This window comes from Aquarana catesbeiana, linkage group LG03 (genome assembly GCF_042186555.1).
Source record: "Aquarana catesbeiana isolate 2022-GZ linkage group LG03, ASM4218655v1, whole genome shotgun sequence".
In the NCBI taxonomy this organism is placed as follows: domain Eukaryota; kingdom Metazoa; phylum Chordata; class Amphibia; order Anura; family Ranidae; genus Aquarana; species Aquarana catesbeiana.
In genome coordinates, this window is record NC_133326.1 from 531,415,885 (window position 1) to 531,438,238 (window position 22,354).

Consider the following 22,354-nt stretch of genomic DNA (forward strand, 5'->3'; position numbering starts at 1 on the left):
AGTTCCTTCCCTTAATCCAGATTGATTGACTCACTGGGTTAGATCGTTTGTACCAGGATATTTAGTTTTTCTTGCATCCCACTTCAGCAATTACACTGCTGGTGATTCGGCTCTCAGGATAAAGGTTTTATGCAAAGCAAACAAAAAAAATAGATCATTGTGCAGTGAACTTACTAGATAGTACATAAGCAAAACAGGGACAAGAGATACACTCACACACTCCCGGTCTATTAGAAGCAAAATAAGCAGATTGCAGTCAGCCGCTGTGGACGAGGTTTTCCATAGAGAAACAGCTGCTGTTAACCTTCAGATGTATTGCAGCACTGAACGTCCTAAGCTCCTCCCACGCGTTACATCACTGACACGTGACTGATGAAAAAGTCACGTGTCAGTGATGTAACGCGTGGGAGGAGCTTAGGACGTTCAGTGCTGCAATACACCTGAAGGTTAACAGCAGCTGTTTCTCTATGGGAAACCTCGTCCACAGCGGCTGACTGCAATCTGCTTATTTTGCTTCTAATACATTATAATCCTATTGTATTGTATTGTATTATATTATAACTGTATTGTCTCCCTTTTATATTGTAAAGCGCTGCGTAAACTGTTGGCGCTATATAAATCCTGAATAATAATAATAATAATAATAGACCGGGAGTGTGTGAGTGTATCTCTTGTCCCTGTTTTGCTTATGTACTATCTAGTAAGTTCACTGCACAATGATCTATTTTTTTTGTTTGCTTTGCATAAAACCTTTATCCTGAGAGCCGAATCACCAGCATTGCTGAAGTGGGATGCAAGAAAAACTAAATATCCTGGTACAAACGATCTAACCCAGTGAGTCAATCAATCTGGATTAAGGGAAGGAACTGTTTAAAATTTTTTTTTTTTTTTTTACTTTCTCCCACTATTTATCTCTGCCTGGACATTGTACTCAGAGTGTCATTATTATTTTATTTATACTCACCGTCACATCACCAATTTGAAGATTTATTTTGGCAATTTTAACACATGTATTAGCACCATAATTATTAATTTATTTTATTCACATGTATGCATTTTTTATTCCTGGATTTAAGCTTAGTCACAGCAGCATATTGTGCACTATTTATTTAAAGCGCATCAATTTTATACTTAGTAATATATGTGTACAGCCACTTTCATTTGTTATCTCATTTTTTTCTGCCATTTTTTTGTTTCTATAAAAAAAATAAAATAAATTAATGATCTTCATGAGGGTCATATTTTTGCACACAAATACATTCAGGATATATGGAAAGAGCAGCCATTTAAAGCCAATTGTACCAAAAACCTCCTGGGACTTCAAAGCATTAATCAAAGAGGCCAAATTTTTACTGAAATTGCAGGGAAATGTGAGCTATATTTTGATTATTCCTTTTACTAATTTTTATTACTGATATCAAACCAGTACAAGATAGATTCTAATTGGTTAGTACAATTATTTTTTCTTTGCATTTGGCACTGTTTTGATGAATAAGAGTACATATCACTACAACCTGTATGAATATTCTATTTTATATGTCTCCAGCCACTGTCTAGATCAGACTCTACAGTGTATTCCTTGTCCGATACCAACATACCTCATACCAACGACACCCAGTCTTACCTTGACCCAGGAGACTCCTCCTGAGGAGGAGGAGGAGGAGGAGGAGGAAGCTACAGTTGCGCCAGGAACTTATACCTGTGAGAAAGCTATGGACTTGGTTTTCCTGGTAGATGGCTCCTCAAAACTGTCCAATGCTGAATTTGAAATTGTGAAGGACTTCATTGTCAGTATCCTGGAGAAAATCCGTATCTCTCAAAAGCGTATCCGTGTTTCTGTAGTCCAGTATCATTCTGGGCGCACACCAAAATTATTTCATCTCAAAGATAAATTAAAACTTACTGACATGGTTGCTAAAGTGAAAAACATGAACTACTTTGGAAGTCCCACGGCTTCAAGTTTTGAGGCTCTTAAGTATGCTATTCACTATGTTTTTGCAGAAGCTCCAAGGGACAACGCTCCAAAAATTATTATGTTACTGTCAGCCAGCAAAAACCAAAGGAGCATAGGCAGCTTAATGAAAGCTGTACTAAAGAATAAAATCACTGTAATTCCGGTTGCCATAGGCCCTAACGCCAACATAGAAGAAGCCAAATTGATTCAAAGTAAATCAATTCACAACAAACCATTTATAGTGCCAAATGTCAAAGAGTTACCTAGCTACAAAGATGAGATCATTGATTATTTGTGTGGTTTAGTACCAGAGCCAACAAAGAAAACGCCCACACCCTCTACTCCCACCAAAAAGTCGATTGTACCTTTGACTCCTGCACCGTTACCTCCTGGTAAAGAATTATTCTTTCTAATTGAAACTTCTAACAATGTCACAAAAGAAAACTTTACTCAGACAATAAATTTCCTTGAGAAGCTGATTTGGGAAATGGATATGGGTAAAGAAGTCATATATATTACTATTATCCAGTATTCATACACAGTAACATTGGAATACAGGTTTACAGGAAGAGAAACAAAACAGGACATGATTCAGAAGATCCAACAGATTAGATACAGAAGTGGAAATGCTACCAATACAGGACAAGCATTGCAATATATAAGCAATGAGAGTTTCAGAAAAGGCTATGAAAGCTCCAGCCAAGTTCCTCGTCTTGTCTACATGATACAATCCAACCCTCCTACTGATACGATAACAAAACCTGGGAACATGACCGTTACTCCTATTATGATCGGCCAGCCTATACCAGAACTTAACATCTTTAAAAATTCCTTATACGTGGAAAAATACGATCAGCTTCTTAACATAACCAAGAAGGTGGTTAACGCTGTTGCTGAACCTCTTCCACCAACACTACCCACCACCCACAACACATCCCCAGGTACAGTCCTACGTGTCATTTTCTACTATTTTATTTGTTTATAACACTGTGGATAACATATGTGGAATTTTTTTATGAAATGTACTTTGTTTTTTAAAGCATATTTCAGCCCAAGAGCTAAAACTACACATGGCACATTTTTCCCTCCAGAAATAAGTAAACCAATGCATGTAGTAGTTAGTAGTAGACAGTCTCATTCATCTGGACTTGTTTTGTAATGTTGAAGAAGTTTCACTGTTCATCCAGCTTCCTCAGTTGTGAGTTTCAGGAATATAGCCCATCATTTATAGCCACCCAACTAAGTCACTATAATCCAACAACCATTGAATGTGTCAAGTCAGATGTTGATCATCTAAGAACAGGATGGGTGGTACGAAAGTTTGTGAAATCACCCTTTTCTGATGACATAATCCAAATCCATGGTATCACGTAGTCTGGGAGCTGGAGATAGGTGCTCGCTGTCAAAGCAAAAAACAGAAGTTTTGCCCGGATCAACCAGTAAATATTAACAGTGGTGGCCAATTTCAGCGGGTAAGTATAAACCACTCATACAGGCAAAAGCCTGGATGCAGTTCAAGTTGCCCTTTTAGACATATTGGGAAAACAGGAGAAACAGAGAATTTCTCTAAAGTGGGTCAACAAAGAACACTAATGTGAATACAAAACCAGCTTTATTAATTACCAGAAAATAAACCAATTAATAGTACAAAAGGTGAAAAATTAGCAATATGGACAGACGGTTACCACAAACCAATTAAAAATTGGACAACGTTGTCACAGGGGATATTAAAAACAACTGGGAGCCGCGGCTACACACCCACTCATACACATCATGCACACTGTGTAATGAGGTATAGTAAAAATAAGGATAGTCCTGCACAGTAGGAGTGGCGATTAGATGGAGGGTATTCCTAATAAAGACTATCCAGTTGGGCAGGAACAGTCCTATACCATTATTATTGAGGTGATGTAAATGGGTGGGTGATCTGACAAACCGATAAATCATAAAGTATGGACCATAGATGGAGCGATCTCTCAAGGATCATTGCACTCAGTGATTGTTTTTTTTTTTGTTTAATAAGTTTTTATTAAATTTTTATGAAAGAACATAATTACAAAAAGAAACAGTTATGTCACGTACTGGGTTCAGACATTAAGGGAAGCAAAGTCAATTTCAGTGCTCGGATATATACATTGAGTATCAGAAAGCCTGAGATACATTAAACAATTCTGTATATTCAGAAAGGAGGATGAGAGTCAATGTATCAGTTGGGTAGAGAAAAGACTTCTGTCATTGTAAACATAGAAATCAAAATGTAAAAACAAAATGACAAACCTTGCTTCAGTTAGGTAAGAGAGGTGTAATGAAGCGAACAGAAAGCATGAGATGCAGAAAACTTAATAATAGGAAAGAAAATGAAAAGAGAAAAGAAAGAAAAAAAAAAAAAAAAAGGGGGGGATAGTAAATAGAATAGGGGGTAAGATGGGAGGGAAGAGGGTAAGGGGGGGGTGCTGGCATACATGTGCGAGATGTTGAGTGATCAAAAGTTTTTATGACAATGTATAAGTAGTAAATTTATGAGATCTGTACAATAATATCCTTATATGAAGAGGTGGATTGAAAATTTACCCAAGGAGCCCAAGTGGCTGAGTGTTTTTCTGAAGTCCCTTTGATGTTATGGGTAATACTCTCCATGAGTTGAACTTCATCAACCCTCTGCAACCAAGTCCTAATAGGCGGAATTGTCGCTTGGCCCCAGAAGGCGGGTATTAAAGCTTTGGCTGTGTTCAAAAGGTGAGGCATGAGTGAACGCTTATATGGGCCTATGGAGGTTGCAGAGGCATGAAAAAGGACAGTCCACGGGTCCATGGGTAAATTGACCTCCGAAATCTGAGAAATCAAATTGCAGATGGCCATCCAGTAGGGGCGAATGAGTGGGCAAAACCACCAGATATGTGCATGAGTGGCTTCGTTCCCACAGTTCCTCCAGCACAATGGGGAACTGGCGGGGAACATTTGGTGAAGTCTAACGGGGGTATAATGCCACCTAGTGAGTAGTTTATAATTGACCTCTGCCATCTTAGAGGCTAGGGAGGAGGTGTGGGCCAGTTGTAAGATCCTATCCTTTAGATTGTCTGAGATGGGAGAACCCAGATCATTCTCCCATTTTACTAAAAAGGGTGGAAACTCAGGGTTTTGAAGGGCAATAATAGCTCTATAGAATAGAGAAATACTATGTAAGGGAGGGTCTTTTGGGTAGAATATTTCTTCTATTCGATTTAGATCTTGCAGACCTCGAAACGGATGAGGGAGGGAGCCTAAGAAACATTGTAATTGATAGTATCTCCATTTGTCTAGAAACGAGGCAGGTTTGGGGTCAATGATCAAATGTAATGGTTTAAGTGTATTGCCACGGAGGACGTGATGTAATAAGAGAGGTTCTCTTGGTCTCCAAGCTTGGAAGCCGGGATCTAGTAAACCTGGTAGAAAATATTTGTGATTAAGGAGAGGTGTTAAAGGAGAGTTATAACCCCATGAGAGTTTTTTATGTAGGGCGTCCCATATAGCCAGTGAGGATATAGTGAGTGTTGAGGTGGAACGGTCAAGATTCCTGCAGGGGCGGGGTATCCAAGGAATTACCGAGAGGTCAGCGCCGCTCAAAAGGTATTCAAGTTGAACCCATAATTTTGAATCGTGAGCATATTTCCAGTCGGCTATCCTAGAAAGTACAGCTGCTTGATAGTACGCCTTAAAATTAGGTAGTGCCAGTCCCCCAGACATCTTGGAGCGAAATAGTATCTCTCTAGCTATCCTGGGGTGACCATTCCTCCAAACAAAACGGGAGATCATGGTTTGCAAAATAGTGAAGAACCCCACTGGAACCCCTAGCGGGAGCATTTGGAAAAGAAAGAGTATGCGGGGCAATATGTTCATTTTAATAATATTTACTTTACCTAGCCAGGTATGAGATAGACTGGACCATTTTCGTAGATCTTCCCTAATCCTGTTAAGCAATGGAATGTAGTTATGTCGGAAAAGGGAGTGAAGGTTGGGAGTGAGATAAATACCTAGATATTTCATGTGTTTTGGTTCCCATCTAAAGGGGAAGAGAGGTTTCAGGGAAGACACCTCGGATTGGGGGAGGTTAATGTTTAAAATTTCCGATTTTGATAGGTTTATTTTGAAATTAGAGATTGACTGAAAGACGGAAAATGCTGACATTAGGTTAGGTATGGAGATGCGGGGTTGTTGAATAAAAAATAATATGTCGTCAGCATATGCTGCGTATTTATGGGAACTTTTACCAACTCGAATGCCTTGAATATTATCATTGTTCCTAATTGTCGCTAGGAAAGGTTCCAAGGTAATGGCAAAGAGGAGGGGGGACAGGGGGCATCCCTGCCTTGTACCATTATGTAGAGCAAAAGAGTCACTCAGCGTCCCGTTGATTCTGATTTGTGCTGTGGGGTTAGAGTAGAGGGATAAGATACGGTAGAACATCTTAGGACCCAGTCCGAAATGTCTCAATGTCATTCTAAGATAGTCCCAGTCCACCCTATCAAACGCTTTTTCAGCATCAGTGGAAAGGAGTAGGGTGGGCTGGGCGCTTCTCCGAACATACTGAATTAGGGAAATCGCTCTGAGGGAATTGTCTTTTGCTTCTCTATTGGGAATGAAACCTGATTGGTCTTTGGAGATCCAGTTAGGCAATAAGGGGAGTAGGCGATTTGCCATTACCTTGGCAAGTAATTTGATATCTGTATTTATTAATGAAATTGGCCTATAACTATTACAGAGGGTAGGGTCTTTATCAGGTTTAGGGATGACAGTAATGTGAGTGGAGAGGGATTCTGGGCGTAAGCCTGAGAATTGAGAAATTGAGTTTGCATAAGCTGTAAGACGGGGAAGCAGGATGTCACTGAATGTCTTGTAGTATAGAATAGTGAACCCGTCCGGGCCGGGTGCCTTTCCAGAGGGAGTGGACTTCAAAGCAGCTTGAAATTCCTCTACCGAGAAGTCTGCCTCTAATTCTTTAAAGATAGATGCAGGTAATTTAGGTAGTTTAGCTTCTTTTAAGTAGGAGAGCATGCGTCTACGTCTCTCATTCTGAGGTAAAGAAGATAAGTCATTTTTGACACTATAGAGATCTGCATAAAACTCCTTGAAGGCCTTGGCAATGTCTGGGGTTGCATGAGCGAGCTCTCCCGATTGTAGTTTAATTTTGGGGATAAAGGACTGCGTTTGTTTAGCTTTTAATGACCTAGCTAATAACCTACTTGGTTTGTTTCCCCATTCATAGTATTTTTGTGATAAGCGTTGAAATTTTCTCTTAGTGTCTAAGTTAAGAAGAGATTTTAATTCCTCTCGTTTAAGTGTGAGTGATTGGAGATGCTCATTATGGAGGGACAGTTTATGTTGCTTATCAAGAGCAGCTATTTGTTGTAGGACCTGTTCGAGTCGCTGACCATGCTCCCTTTTCAACCTAGCACCAAGTTCAATGAACCGACCTCTAATAGTGACCTTATGAGCTTCCCAAACAATGGAGGGGGAAGTATCAGAGGGTTTGTTTTCCTTGAAATATTGTGAAAGATGAGAGGACATTATGGAAACCTCGGCTTCATTGGTAAGAAGGGAGTCGTTGAGTTTCCAGTTATTAGAGCGGCGTGCTAGGGAAGGCATAGACAGCGTCATCGAAACAGGTGCATGATCCGAGATAGTTGCGGTGCCTATATAGGCAGACTGTAAGAGGGGGAGGTGAAAATGATCTAGAAATATATTGTCAATTCTGGAATATGAGTGATGTGTTGTAGAGAAGTGTGAGAAGTCTCTCTCTTTGGGATGAAGGAGGCGCCAGACATCCATAAGTTGGAGGTCCAAGAGTCTTCTTTTAACAAATTTCAGGCGTTTAAAAGAGATATTAGATCTTCCTTGGGATGTGTCTAGTGCAGGATCTAGGGACATGTTGATATCACCTGCTAATATAGTAAGACCTTTGGCAAAGTGTGATAATTTGGTTAGGATTTTTGATAAAAAGTTAGGTTGATTTTGGTTTGGGCAATAAACGTTTGCTAGAGTACATTGGGTATTACCGATGAAACCCTGGAGGAAAAGAAAGTGGCCTGAATCATCTGCTAGCATGTCAGACAAACGAAAGGATATGCTTCTGTTAAACCCAATGGCCACTCCCTTAGCTTTGTTAGTGTCAGATAGACTGTAGTACCATTGCGGAAAAAGAGGTGAGGTCAGTTTAACCGGTGTTGTATGAGTTAGATGTGTTTCCTGAAGAAAAACAATAGAACAAGCGGCTTGTTTTAGTTCACGGAATGTTTGGTGCCGTTTAGCTGCGACATTAAGACCTCTAACATTGTATGATAGAAGTTTCAATGTAGTCATTGTTACATCTAGGTAGAATACTTCAGTCTATGCTTCCATGTATGCCAGCAGGGGAGAGGGAGGGGGGGGGGAGGAGGAAGAAGAGAGAGTGAAGTGAGGAATAGAGAAAAAGAGAAGGAGGGAAGAGTGAGCTTATAGAAAAATCATATACATGAATTAAAGAACTTTTGGGAGACGTATGAATAACACGCAGAAATCTGCAGTGGTCCCATTGGGGAAAGAGAGAGCGAGCGGCCATCCAAAACCTTAAACAGGGATTGGGTAAAATAACTTTTAAGGTCGCACGCACTCGTCAACCCCAGAAGGAGGGGGGGACTGGGTTGTGTTATCGGGGAGGAGCAATATAAGAGACGTGCCCCAACAACACTCGGCCTATGTCAGATAATCAACTTGTAATTAGAAATAGAAAAAAAAAAAAATTAGTTCCAGCTAAATAAAAATAAGGTGTCATGTAGGCATAAACAAAAATCAACTTAAACCTTGAGATTCCTACTAAGCAGCATAAATTGTAGACCAATACTGATACAACAACAGACCAACATAAGAACATGAAAGAAGATCAGTGGTCCAACTAATCATAGGTCAGAGTTTACCAAAAATAGTCAGGTAAGTGTACAAAAAGTTTACGTTTGTAATCTGACTTGGCGTCAATTTGCTGTAGGAAAATAAGCATCTGTACTGGTGAATCGTGGTTGAATGAAAAAAGGATAAAGGACAAAGTTGCGCAATTTATCCATTCTTTTGTGCAGAGCCCGGGAGAGAGGAGCGACTTGCCTTTGAAGGGGTTTTTCTCCAGACTGACTCTGTAAGATTCGAGAATTTAGGAATGGAGTTCTGCCAGCCTGGGAGTTCCAAGGGTGGAAGATTAAGAGCTTGCAAAAAGGTTGTAAGTTCCTCCGGGAACCTTAGTGTGTGGGATCGGCCATTTTTTGTGGCAATCAGGCAGGCTGGGAAGCCCCATCTGTATGTGATCCCATCTGTACGCAAGAGGTCAAGAAGCGGTTTTAGAGCTCTGCGACGGTCTAAGGTGTCTTTGGAGATGTCTGGGAATATGGTGATGGTCGCCCCGTCAAAATCTATGTTAGGTAGGCCTCGCATCTTCATCATAATTGCATTTTTATCTTCGAAGTAATGCAGGCGACAGATAACGTCTCTGGGTTGGTCAGAGTTAGTGTTGCGGGGTCTCAGAGCCCGGTGTACCCGGTCAAAGCGGAGTGGTGCGGTGACAGGATTACCCATAATGGTGTTGAAAATGCCTCGTATTGATGGTTCTAGGTCGCTATCTCCAGTAGCCTCGGGTAGGCCTCTGACCCGTATGTTGTTTCTTCGATTGCGGTTCTCTAGGTCTTCGAGCTTGTATAGAGAGGCCCGTTGAGCAAATGCTAGCTGGGTAACAGTGTCCTGCAGTTCTTTAATGGCTAGAGCTTGGGTGTCTTGCCGTTGCTCCGTCTCCTCCACTCTGACTAAGATGTGGGACATGTCAGTCCTAACTGCAGTTATCTCTTTTTTAATAGATTTTTCCAGGTTGTGAAACATGCCTGCAAGTTCTTTTTTAAGACCGCTCATCAGCGTAGTCATTTCGGAGCCAGCAGGGGACCCTGGGTCATCCATGAGATCAGAGCAGTATGAAGAGGCTGGGGAGCTTCCCCTCACAGAGGCAACGTGAGATGAGGGAGAGGCGCTTAGTCTCGAGGTTCGGGCCTGAGTGCCACGTGTGTTAGACAGATATTGTTGAATAGAGCCTGCAGATATTGAATTAGACAGTGACCTTTTGCCAGATCTTTTACCTGCTGCAGAACGAGATTTAGCTGATTTGGAAGGCATAACTGGAACTGTTAGGCCGGTAGCCGTGTGGGGCACCCCTCATCTACATCTGCTCAGTGTCAGTCATATTTCCACATACTGTGGGTGCTTGTAAAGGTTTTCATGAAAAATCAAAGAGAGAGAAAAAGAATAATAAAAAAAAAAAAAAAAAATTAAAATTTTACAAGTATTGAAAGTCCCACCTCAGCTGTAGATCAAGGGGAGATCTGATAGGAGCAGAGTCTAGGTGAGTAGGTGCTTTGGATGCAATAAGCAAGTGAAGGCACAAATGTGGGTAGGGAGTATGTGGAGTACAAAGATGGCCGCCGACCTCCGTGGGTAGGCCGGAGCCTCGGACTTTCCTGACAAGCTAGGCCGGTCGGGTGAGCACCAGTAGCGCGGAGGTCTCGGGTGGCTTCTTATGGGCCAAGAAACAAAATTTCCCTCTGATGGGAGGCCGACCGAGAGGTGGATGTTGGATGGAAGAGTATCCAGGTACTCACCGCTGTGCAGAGGGTAGGATGGTCCGGAGTGGTAGGCCGCGGGATGGCGTCGGACCCCCGGAGGTCGGCGTGTCAGATGAGGGATCTCCAGGTGGAAGATACCGGGACGGAGGGATCCCGAGTGCGGACAGGGTGTCGTGCCGAAGCTTCTCGGAGGTCTCAGAGCAACGGAGAGCGGGAGGCTCCGGGTGTCAGATGGGGCCCAAGATGGCGGCGGACTGAGCTGTAGGCCCCGAACCGCCTCCAGGGGCCAAAAAGGATGGATATTCACCAGGGGTCGTAGCCGAGGGTGTCCAGATACCCCTGAGGTGTATGAAAAGCCACGATGGGTTGAGGAGGGGTAGGGATGGCTTTGGATGCGGATAGCCTAGACGGAGCAAAGGCAGTATACGTCCTCCCTGTTGAACGTCCGGACACGCCCCCCCTCAGTGATTGTTTAAACCACAGCTGATAAGTAGATTACAGACACTTCCCAGGTTGCAGCAAGCAAAATTGTAGAGTCATCTACATAGGCAGCAAGGTAAATGTCCATGGAGACAGCATTTAAGGAGACATAGAGAAAAACTGACATACGTTTTTTGAAGTGCTGAGTAGAGTGGAAGGATCTCACTAACCGCACTGTATCCGTCGTCAGACTGTAATGGTCCTTGGTGCTGGAGTCTCTCTGTGGACAGGTGCTTCTGTATGGCTCACTAGGAATGTGAGTTGGTAAGGAGCCGTCCCTCACTGTGGGGCCGCTGAAGCGCCGTTGCTGTTGTATGGTGCGTAGCTGCAGGGAAAAGCTGACATCAGCTGTTGGATCAGCTGTTGGGTCCGTGTAAGGATAGGTCAGATCAAATTGCACGCGGCTCCCAAGGACATGCTGACGTCACACCGCTGACGCGTTTCACCAGCCAATGACCGCTGGTTTCCTCAGAGCTGTATGAGTGGGTGTGTAGCCGCGGCTCCCAGTTGTTTTTAATATCCTCTGTGACAACGTTGTCCAATTTTTAATTGGTTTGTGGTAACCGTCTGTCCATATTGCTAATTTTTCACCTTTTGTACTATTAATTGGTTTATTTTCTGGTAATTAATAAAGCTGGTTTTGTATTCACATTAGTGCTCGCTGTCAAAGCAGCCATCTTCTTGCTAGCTGGGGTGTCAGGTGGCTGTGCGTCAAGTGAAGGCACCCTGTCCAACATCGCAGCCAGTGTTACAGGGCACCTAGGAAGATGGGACAAACCACTACGTGTATTTTGTTCCATCTGGCACTGAATAATATATAAAAAAAAGAGATAATAGATGTATGAAGACTTCTTAGTCCTGGCCTGCATGCTGGGCCATTTGTTTGTTGAGAGTTTTCTCAACAGGTTTTTGCATTACTTACTACACTGCACTGCGTATGTCAAGTTGCATCAAACGGGTGAGATGTGTTTTTAACCGTCAGCTGCCTGTCGAAACCAGGGAATGGCTGTGGGCCAACCCCATACACATTCTTGTGGAATGGCAAAACATATAGATATATATATATCTATATCTATATGAAGCACTCACCCCCGAAGGAGCTGCTGATATTTGATTGGGCCTGTACTCTGTGTTTACACCCCCAATGACTTGACTCAATCCCCTTGACACAGCTGTGGTGCAGTATTATTGTGAAGCTAATAGTAAGAGATAACCTCACACTACACAATATAATAACAGTATACCTTTACCATTACCTGGGTATACAATGTTCCACCTGTTAGAAAAGGAGCAACACTCCACAAAAGTTGTACTTAACCAGAACCGTACTTTACTTTAAAGTGGTATAAAAGTAATATTACAATATTTGGTCTGTCACACCAACATAGCGTGACAGCCCAATTAGTACACACAATAATTGAAACACTATTCAATCTTATATTATGTGGTCTTTGGAAGTGCGTCTCCAAGTGGGACTAGTGCCAGAATGGGAAATACCTTAATTCTGGCCACCTTCCCACTTCCAGTGCACCCTTGTGACACAATAAGACAATATTAGTAGATAAAGCACAAATGAAATCCCTAGGGAGCTCCCCCTACTTTAGAGTGTAAACTCTCTATTAATCAGAAATTAGGATGCAAGGCCCTGCAATGAAAAAGGCAGTCTTTCTTTAGTCTTCTGTCTTCTGCTAGCTATTTACGAACAATAAGTAATCCAACAGTTAAGTAAACCAGTGTTAAATAAAATGGATGTTAAGGATTGTTCTTGAAGCGTGATAGCCTGCAACTGTATCCAATGTAATTGACTTCATGTAACACAGTGCTATTAGTGCAATGAAGGGTAGGCTTGAGGCCTATTGAAACTCAGTCTCTAGTTCCTTCAATCCTCTGGTGTGGGTCCCAGCACACTGTGTCACAGATTCAGGTGTGCAAAAGTGCGTTAAGAAAAACTGTGGGCTACAGCCCTCTCACCCGACCAGTCTGTGTAGTAAGAAAGCTCTGCTCCGGTACACTTGGTTTTGCTTTCAGCCGGCCGGCGCTGTTACACCGATCCGCTCTGCAAAATGGACCGGAACCCTCCGATGGCTCTGACAGATGCTTTTGGACCCTTCTCAGTTCCGTCCCAGCGTCTCTGCAACTCTCTGATGCACCGAAGGGTCGCTGATTGTGCCGCTCCACTGTGGGTGTCGGCCGCGCTCTCTGGAACACTTCTGTACAGATCCTCCCAGGCAGGCCATGCATCCAGAAGAGACCTAAGATGGCCACGCAGAGTCCTTTTTCTAACCTACCCAGCATGCATTTCAGTACTGAGTGATGCTGGGTAAAAATCACTCAGCATTCTGGATAGGTAAGTTAAAGTGGATGTAAACCCAATGTCATCCTTTCTAAACTACTGCCATAGGGGTTATCTATAAGGATATACATGCCTCATGCATGTATCTTTACCTGTCAAATGTCTCCTCTCTGTCTGTTATGATACACAATGGAGAATTTCCTCTTTGTGGGACTTTAAAGGGCAGGAGTCTCAAAACAATACATCAATGAAGTATAAATAATAATTACATGTTTTATTTATCAAAAAGTTAAAAAAAGACATAACAATCGATAAAAGAAGAAGGAAAAACGGATGCCAAGATTTCAATTGATGGTGATACAACAATGTTACATGACAGTTTCACAAAGGTACACTTAACCCCACACAGGCTGTTCCAGCAAGAGGAGAGCTGTACAGTGGAGTCTGACGCGTTTCGAGGTTTTATCAGTGTTGAGACCTCTTCTTCAGGGGCTGATAGTGAGGTACTTTATCTGTCTAAAGACATTTTGTAAACAAAAAAATATATATAAATGAAAGGGAAGGAAAAATAAAAAACAGAAGTGAAAATAAACAACACTGTATAGACCAAACATAACACAGTATTCTATATTTACGTGACATAAACATCATAGTATTATACAAAAATAGGTTCTAACCGTGTTGTTTCTTGATCAGCATCATATAGCATCCAATTTAAAAACTTTAAAGGGATGGAGTGGTTTGCCAGTAGGGTTCAGGAACTAAAAAGCCTCTGCTGTCACAGAGGGACTGAATGTGTCCCGACCTAGAACACGACACAAAGGGCGTCCCGCCCACCAGCTAACGACACTTTGGATGTTGACAGTTATAAGGTGTTGTTGTCCACTGAGAAATAAGAATGGCGCTATTGGCCCCCGTGTGCCGAGTGGGGTATCCAGGTGTGGACCAAAACAATCCCCCAGACCTGCATTTGGCCCAGAATCCAGAACCACTATGGCACCAAAATAGATGACAAGGATTAAACAGGGGGAGAAGGGGAGAGGAGAGAATGCACAGATGGAGCTATGCAATGATACAAGAGGCATATGGCAATAGAAAACATTAGGAAAAAGGAGAGAGAACAAATGCATATCAATACTAGCCTCTACAAAAAGGAGGTATACGATCGATTAACGTTATATTTTAAGTCTATCTCCATCCATTGTCTCATACCAATCTAGTGATATTAGTCAGAATCTATCCGGACATAATCAAGGGGAACATTTTAAAGGTCGGAGAGTCCTCCGAGTCGCATAAAATACACATGGATCTACATTGGCGAATAGTTCTACAGAAAGTTGGGGGTATGCACCCCAGGGGGGACCCACTCGGATCCCCCCGAGGTGAAACCCTCTAGAAAGGGTCTATAGGTGGTAGCATCATTGAGGCCAGGTGCCTTAGTGACCTGAAGACGATAAATCCACTTCTGTTCCTTTTGTAGTAACATTTTATTCCAGTCCCCACCACGTAGTCCTGGGTGAACACGATCCAAGATCAAAAAGGATATTTTAGGAAAAATACCTGCATGAAAGTTGGAAACGTGCCTACCCAGTGGTAGGCTGGGATTACATGTTTTCATTGAGGCTATGTGACGATATGCTCGCCGCCAAAATTCCTGGTTTGTCTTGCCCACATAATAACATGCGCAATCGCACATTAGCAGGTATACCACCCCAATTGTTTTGCAATTTGCAAAATGCTTTGGTGTGTATTTTTGACCGTCAGGTAGTCTAATGTTGGGCTTGACATTCATGAATTGGCAGTAAGGACAGCCGCCACAGCGAAATGTCCCAGGGCGTTTGCATGGGTCCCGTTTGCCCGCACCGCCGCCTAGGTACTCACTGGCTACCAAATTGTCCCTAATGGATCTGGCCCGTCTGAAGGTAAAAGATGGTTTGTCCTGTACATAAGGGCCAATGGTGGGGTCTAATTTAAGGACGTTCCACAATGCTTTTAATTCTAGCATGTTGGTTGGAAAATTTTGTAACTATGCGGATTGGGTTAGTTTGGTTCTTTTTGACTTCCGCCTTGAAAATAAGCTTGTGTCTGGTTTTGGAACAGGCACGTTTGAAGGCCTTCTTCAGGCATTTTTTTGAGTATCCACGTGCCAGGAGTCTCCCCATCAGCAAGTCGGCCTCCCGTATGAAGACCTCGTTGCTGGTGCAGTTCCACCTGACACGTAGGTACTGGCTATAGGGAATTGAGTGGATCAACAGCTGTGGATGAAAACTGGTGGCATGTAAAATAGAATTGCCGGAAGTCGGTTTACGATATAGCGAGCTGGTAAGTGAACCATCAGGTTGTTTGTGGATGGCTACATCCAGGAAAGTGATATTCCATTCATGGAACGTCATGGTAAAAGTGAGGTTAAAGGGATTGTTGTTCAGTTCCTGCAAGAAACTCTGGAGATTTTCAGGGGTGCCCTCCCAGACAAAAAGAACGTTGATGTATCGACGCCACATCACCACCTTGTCCATGTATGGACGTGTGGATTCTGACTGTCTCAACATGCTCTCCCATTCCCCCAGGTACAGATTGGCATACGATGGGGCACAGGATGTCCCCATCGCAACCCCCTGTACCTGGAGGAAAAAACTGCCATTGAACGTAAAATAAGTATGATTCAAAATAAAGTCCAAGGCCTCAATCAAAAAATGTCTTTTCCCTGCGCATAGACAGCCATCGCGTGATAGTACATGCGGAATACAAGCAAGTCCCTTATCGTGGGGTATCGAACTATAAAGAGCTTCCACATCCAAGGCTACCAAAAAGGACTTGGATGGAACATGAGTGCTGTCTATAATTTGCAGAAGATGTAAAGTATCCCTAACATAACTAGGTATGTTAAGCACATATGGTCGCAAATGACCGTCTAGAAACTGGCTTAATTTCTCAGTTAAGGAACCGTTGCCCGAAATGATTGGTCGTCCCGATGGTTTGCAAATGTCCTTATGAAGTTTTGGTAAAGCATAGAATGTTGGAGTGCGAGGCAGGGAAGTCCTAACATAATCATGTTCTGATTTAGTAAGTAGACCAGCCGCGTATGATTCATCTACAAGTTTGTAAAATTTCTTACTGAACCTATCAATTTTGCTGGATGAAATTTTAGAATACCATTGTTGGTTGGATAGTATTTTGTTGCATATTGCAACATACTGATCATTGTCTAAAATGACTATGTTGCCCCCCTTATCCGCAGGTTTTATAGTAATGTTGGGATTAGAGGCTAGTGATTTAAGGTCTTTCCGTTCCATGTCGCTGAGATTGTGTTGTTTTTTGGAATTATTTTACGTTCAATGGCATTTTTTTCCTCCAGGTACAGGGGGTTGCGATGGGGACATCCTGTGCCCCATCGTATGCCAACCTGTACCTGGGGGAATGGGAGAGCATGTTGAGACAGTCAGAATCCACACGTCCATACATGGACAAGGTGGTGATGTGGCGTCGATACATCGACGACGTTCTTTTTGTCTGGGAGGGCACCCCTGAAAATCTCCAGAGTTTCTTGCAGGAACTGAACAACAATCCCTTTAACCTCACGTTTACCATGACGTTCCGTGAATGGAATATCACTTTCCTGGATGTAGCCATCCACAAACAACCTGATGGTTCCCTTACCAGCTCGCTATATCGTAAACCGACTTCCGGCAATTCTATTTTACATGCCACCAGTTTTCATCCACAGCCGTTGATCCACTCAATTCCCTATAGCCAGTACCTACGTGTCAGGTGGAACTGCACCAGCAACGAGGTCTTCATACGGGAGGCCGACTTGCTGATGGGGAGACTCCTGGCACGTGGATACTCAAAAAAATGCCTGAAGAAGGCCTTCAAACGTGCCTGTTCCAAAACCAGACACAAGCTTATTTTCAAGGCGGAAGTCAAAAAGAACCAAACTAACCCAATCCGCATAGTTACAAAATTTTCCAACCAACATGCTAGAATTAAAAGCATTGTGGAACGTTATTGGCATGTCCTTAAATTAGACCCCACCATTGGCCCTTATGTACAGGACAAACCATCTTTTACCTTCAGACGGGCCAGATCCATTAGGGACAATTTGGTAGCCAGTGAGTACCTAGGCGGCGGTGCGGGCAAACGGGACCCATGCAAACGCCCTGGGACATTTCGCTGTGGCGGCTGTCCTTACTGCCAATTCATGAATGTCAAGCCCAACATTAGACTACCTGACGGTCAAAAATACACACCAAAGCATTTTGCAAATTGCAAAACAATTGAGGTGGTATACCTGCTAATGTGCAATTGCGCATGTTATTATGTGGGCAAGACAAACCAGGATTTTTGGCGGCGAGCATATCGTCACATAGCCTCCCACTGGGTAGACACGTTTCCAACTTTCATGCGGGTATTTTTCCTAAAGTATCCTTCTTGATCTTGGATCGTGTTCACCCAGGACTACGTGGTGGGGACTGGAATAAAACATTACTACAAAAGGAACAGAAGTGGATTTATCATCTTCAGGCCACTAAGGCACCTGGCCTCAATGATGCTACAACCTATAGACCCTTTCTAGAGGGTTTCACCTCGGGGGGATCTGAGTGGGACCCTCCTGGGGTGCATACCCTCCACTTTCTGTAAAACTATTCGCCAGTGTAGATCCATGTGTATTTTATGCGACTTGGAGGACTCTCCGACCTTTAAAATGTTCCCCTTGATTATGTCCGGATAGATTCTGACTAATATCACTAGATTGGTATGAGACAATGGATGGAGATAGACTTAAAATGTTATAACGTTAATCGATCGTATACCTCCTTTTTGTAGAGGCTAGTATTGATATGCATTTGCTCTCTCTCCTTTTTCCTAATGTTTTCTATTGCCATATGCCTCTTGTATCATTGCATAGCTCCATCTGTGCATTCTCTCCTCTCCCCTTCTCCCCCTGTTTAATCCTTGTCATCTGTTTTGGTGCCATAGTGGTTCTGGACTCTGGGCCGATGCAGGTCTGGGGGATTGTTTTGGTCCACACCTGGATACCCCACTCGGCGCACGGGGGCCAATAGCGCCATTCTTATTTGGCAGCGTTTGGCCTCCCCTTCTTGATCGCCCATGGCCGAGATATGTTTATCTCGTTACCATGGCGATCGGCGCACCGCGGGCCCCTGACGCGGACGTCAGCTCCCTCCCGGCACGGGTCCTATTGTTCCAGGATGTGACGTTTTCCTTCCCTGGGCTGGTACTCGTGTGTGGGGTTTTGGGGGCTGGCCTGCGCGCCGGGGAGTCGGAGGGCGGCCCCGCCCACCGGCGATGACGATGCCTCCAGTCAGCTGTTAGACATCTGCTCTCAATGAGCAGCACTACTTAAGTTACAAGTGAAGACGCCTCACTCCATGATGGAGTGGGCGTTGGATGGGATGTTGCAGTCATCCAAGCTGTTAGAGGTAAGCCATAGCGTTCCCCCCCACATATTACATGGATAACAACGATCCTTGAAGCCCAGCATGTATTTTACTTGCAAAGCACAAGGATATCGCTTAATGCATAAGGAGGATTCTCCACATGCTGATCAATAGTTATCTTTAGTCTTGTTTGTTATGCTTAATTTAGCTTGCTTCCAGAGCCCATACTCATTATCTAGGTTTTCTCTTTGATTATAGCCACTGACTGCAGAGGCTTCTTTGGTGCCTTCTCTTTGGTGCTATAGACCAGACAGCACCCTTTGAGACACCCTCATTTTAGCTTGTCACTGGGGCAAACTACCCTATACATGTATTAACAGGTATGTATTAACTATGCACATTTACATTCCTGTGAATATTTAGCAGGTGTATGTCCAATAAGACACCACTCTGCTTGCTTCTCCTTCTTCTTCTTCTTTGTATGGGACACATTTTTCCACCATATATATTTCCTTTTTTCAGTGGACAACAACACCTTATAACTGTCAACATCCAAAGTGTTGTTAGCTGGTGGATGGGACGCCCTTTGTGTCGTGTCCTAGGTCGGGACACATTCAGTCCCTCAGTGACAGCAGAGGCTTTTTAGTTCCTGAACCCTACTGGCAAACCACTACATCCCTTTAAAGTTTTTAAATTGGATGCTATATGATGCTGATCAAGAAACAACATGGTTAGAACCTCTTTTTGTATAATACTATGATGTTTATGTCATGTAAATATAGAATACTGTGTTATGTTTGGTCCATACGGTGTTTATTTTGCATTTTGCTTTTTGGTCTTCACTTCTGTTTTTTATTTTTCCTTCTCTTTCATTTATATATATTTTTTTGTTTACAAAATGTCTTTAGACAGATAAAGTACCTCACTATCAGCCCCTGAAGAAGAGGTCTCAACACTGATAAAACCTCGAAACGCGTTGGGCTCCACTGTACAGCTCTCCTCTTGCTAGAACAGCCTGTGTGGGGTTAAGTGTACCTTTGTGAAACTGTCATGTAACATTGTTGTATCACCATCAATTGAAATCTTGGCATCCGTTTTTCCTTCTTTTATCGATTGTTATGTCTTTTTTTAACTTTTTGATAAATAAAACATGTAATTATTATTTATACTTCGTTGATGTATTGTTTTGAGACTCCTGCCCTTTAAAGTCCCACAAAGAGGAAATTCTCCATTGTGTATCCATATAGGGATGTGGGTAAGGTGTCTCTTTCCACTAAGTCCCGATCATTACTCTATGCTCTGTCTGTTATGAGAGCCGAAAAACTGCATATTCTGTGGGTGGGTCTGTTGTCTGGAGCTCGGTGGGTGGAGTCGTGATGTCAGTAGACTCCCCGCCCACCTCTACCCTCCCCTGTGTATTTCTAACACTGAACTTCTGCTATGATCTTTAACATCCAGTGAAAAGACAGGAAAGTAACCACATGACTTCAGCATGCCAAATCATGCTGAGGTGTGGAACAGCCAATCCTTGCAGAGCTGCTGAAGAAAGGAGTGGGGGAGGGAAATAAAAAATACTGAATGTATCTTAGGCTGTCACTCACAGCAAGGGGGAGTATTTGACAAAGTTTTTCTCACTTTGTCAGGATTCTTCTCACTGAACAATAAAAGAGGATTGCTCAGAGATGGATTAACTCTGTGTGGCAAGACTGGGCTCAAATGATAGGAAATCTTATACTCTACAGTATGATAAAAAAAAAAAAAAAATTTCGGGTTTACATCCACTTTAACGTGAAAAACTAACAATAGTCACGTCCTATATAGAATAAAATAAAATCAAGTCCATTCACCAATTTGACCACTAGATGGTGCCACACACTAAAATGTAATACTGGTCATAATTTAACATAGCATTATATCAGTAGGCAAAAATGTGGGCGCTACATACTCCCCCTGCTTTAATTATTTGGTCCCTAAAGATGTTCAAAATTTTAGTCCTATTGCACATTTTTGCCTCTAGGCGATTGCGATAGGACTGACAGAGGAGCCTCCCACCAATTCTCATATGATAGGGAGCTGTTCTGTGCACACACAGTTGACACTATAGGGTCTGGTACAGATGTGTCAAGGGGTGAGATGAGGTTATCTATTTCTGAACTAACTGTAGAAGGACTAAGCACTTCAGTATTTCTCTTACTGATCACTTGAGTCACATCAGAGCATTCGCCCAGTGTATCATATGTCAGTCTTTTTGGAGGGCGAATGTCTCTCTTTGTTCTCTGTGTTTTTGGCGTGGCCACCACTTCTGGACAAACATTCCTTTCCTCCATTTCAATCTCTTGCATCTCAAGGCCAGTAGGGAGCAAGTTTTCCTCAGAGTGCCCAGACATTGGTACAAATTCTGGCGCTTCAGGTCTAAGAGTCCCACTAGCTCCACTTCTTGTTGGAGGTGAAACACTCACTTCAGCTTCTGATGTTTCAGATGGCCATAGCCAACTTATTTCCATCTCTTCTCCCTCTTCAGCTTCTGGTGCTTCAGGCTGAGATCTAGTTACTGGTCGATGCACCGCAGTAGATGTAGAAGGCAGGTCTTATTCTAGATTTATCCTGACTGCTTCTGTGAGAGGTAAGAGGTGGTTCCTATGCCAGGTCTTTACTGGTCCAGTATTCCCTTCCGGCCTAATCTCATAAACTGGGAGTCCTGCTAGTTGTCTACATACCACATATGGCTGTGACCTCCAGCGATCAGCCAATTTGTACTTGCCTAGGATGCCCAGATTTCTTAGTAGGACTCGGTCACCAGGTTGTAGATCCTGAACTTGTACTTTTAAGTTCCTTTTGTTCCTACTCCCTCTAGTGTCGGATGTGGCCTGGGCCTTCTCATAGGCTTCAAACTTCTCCTCAGTCTATCCACATACACTCGATGAGAGGTCTCTGAAGTGTGGTCCAAGGAAGTTCTCTTCTTTTTTTGGTCTGCTCCAGGCCACCTGTTGATTGCAGATGGACAAGTGAGCGCTTCCCCCCCTCTATCAGGTGGATAACTTGGACTGCGCCAGGCTGGAGACGCTGAACACAGCAACAAGGCTGGACGGCTGCGCTTCAAGATCCCTGCAGAGGGTTAGATCTGCCCGCTTGAAAGACCTTGCTATAAGGGAGGTCCACCGTTTGCGGTAAGGGTTCATTTTTAATATTTTTTCTGGAGTCATCTCAGCAAGAGTTACATCTGTATGCCCTGTTTCTTTTCCCACATTTATGTGGGTTACGGTGGGATGGAATATGGATATGTCTCCTTACCTGCATGAAGTTGTCCTGGATTTGCTTTTTTGAACGTTTTCCTGATTTTGGTTCTTTGTGCTAAGTTTATGGACTTATATCACTTTTATATATACACTGCTTTTGATGTCTCAATATTGAGATAGTTTATTCGGTCCAGTGTTTGTTTGAGGTGATCAATCATTTAACATCTGATACATCTGCACCATCTTATATAATTATTTATCACTTCATTTAGTTTTTTGACATATTTTTGATTCCACCACTATACCACATTTTTTGATTTATTAATGTCACCATATAAAGCTGTGAGCGAACTTATTTTTTGATTTTCTAGATTTATCCTGACTGC

General features: G+C 42.9%; 1 protein-coding gene across 1 annotated transcript in view; it reads left to right on the forward strand.

Annotated features, from left to right (window-relative positions):
• The window catches only part of VWF (von Willebrand factor), a 363,569-nt gene that overhangs the window by 174,872 nt on the left and 166,343 nt on the right, over positions 1–22,354 (forward strand). The window contains exon 28 of the mRNA XM_073621285.1: positions 1,547–2,895. Coding sequence (XP_073477386.1) covers positions 1,547–2,895 — 1,349 coding nt within the window. The remainder of the gene's footprint in view (positions 1–1,546; positions 2,896–22,354) is intronic.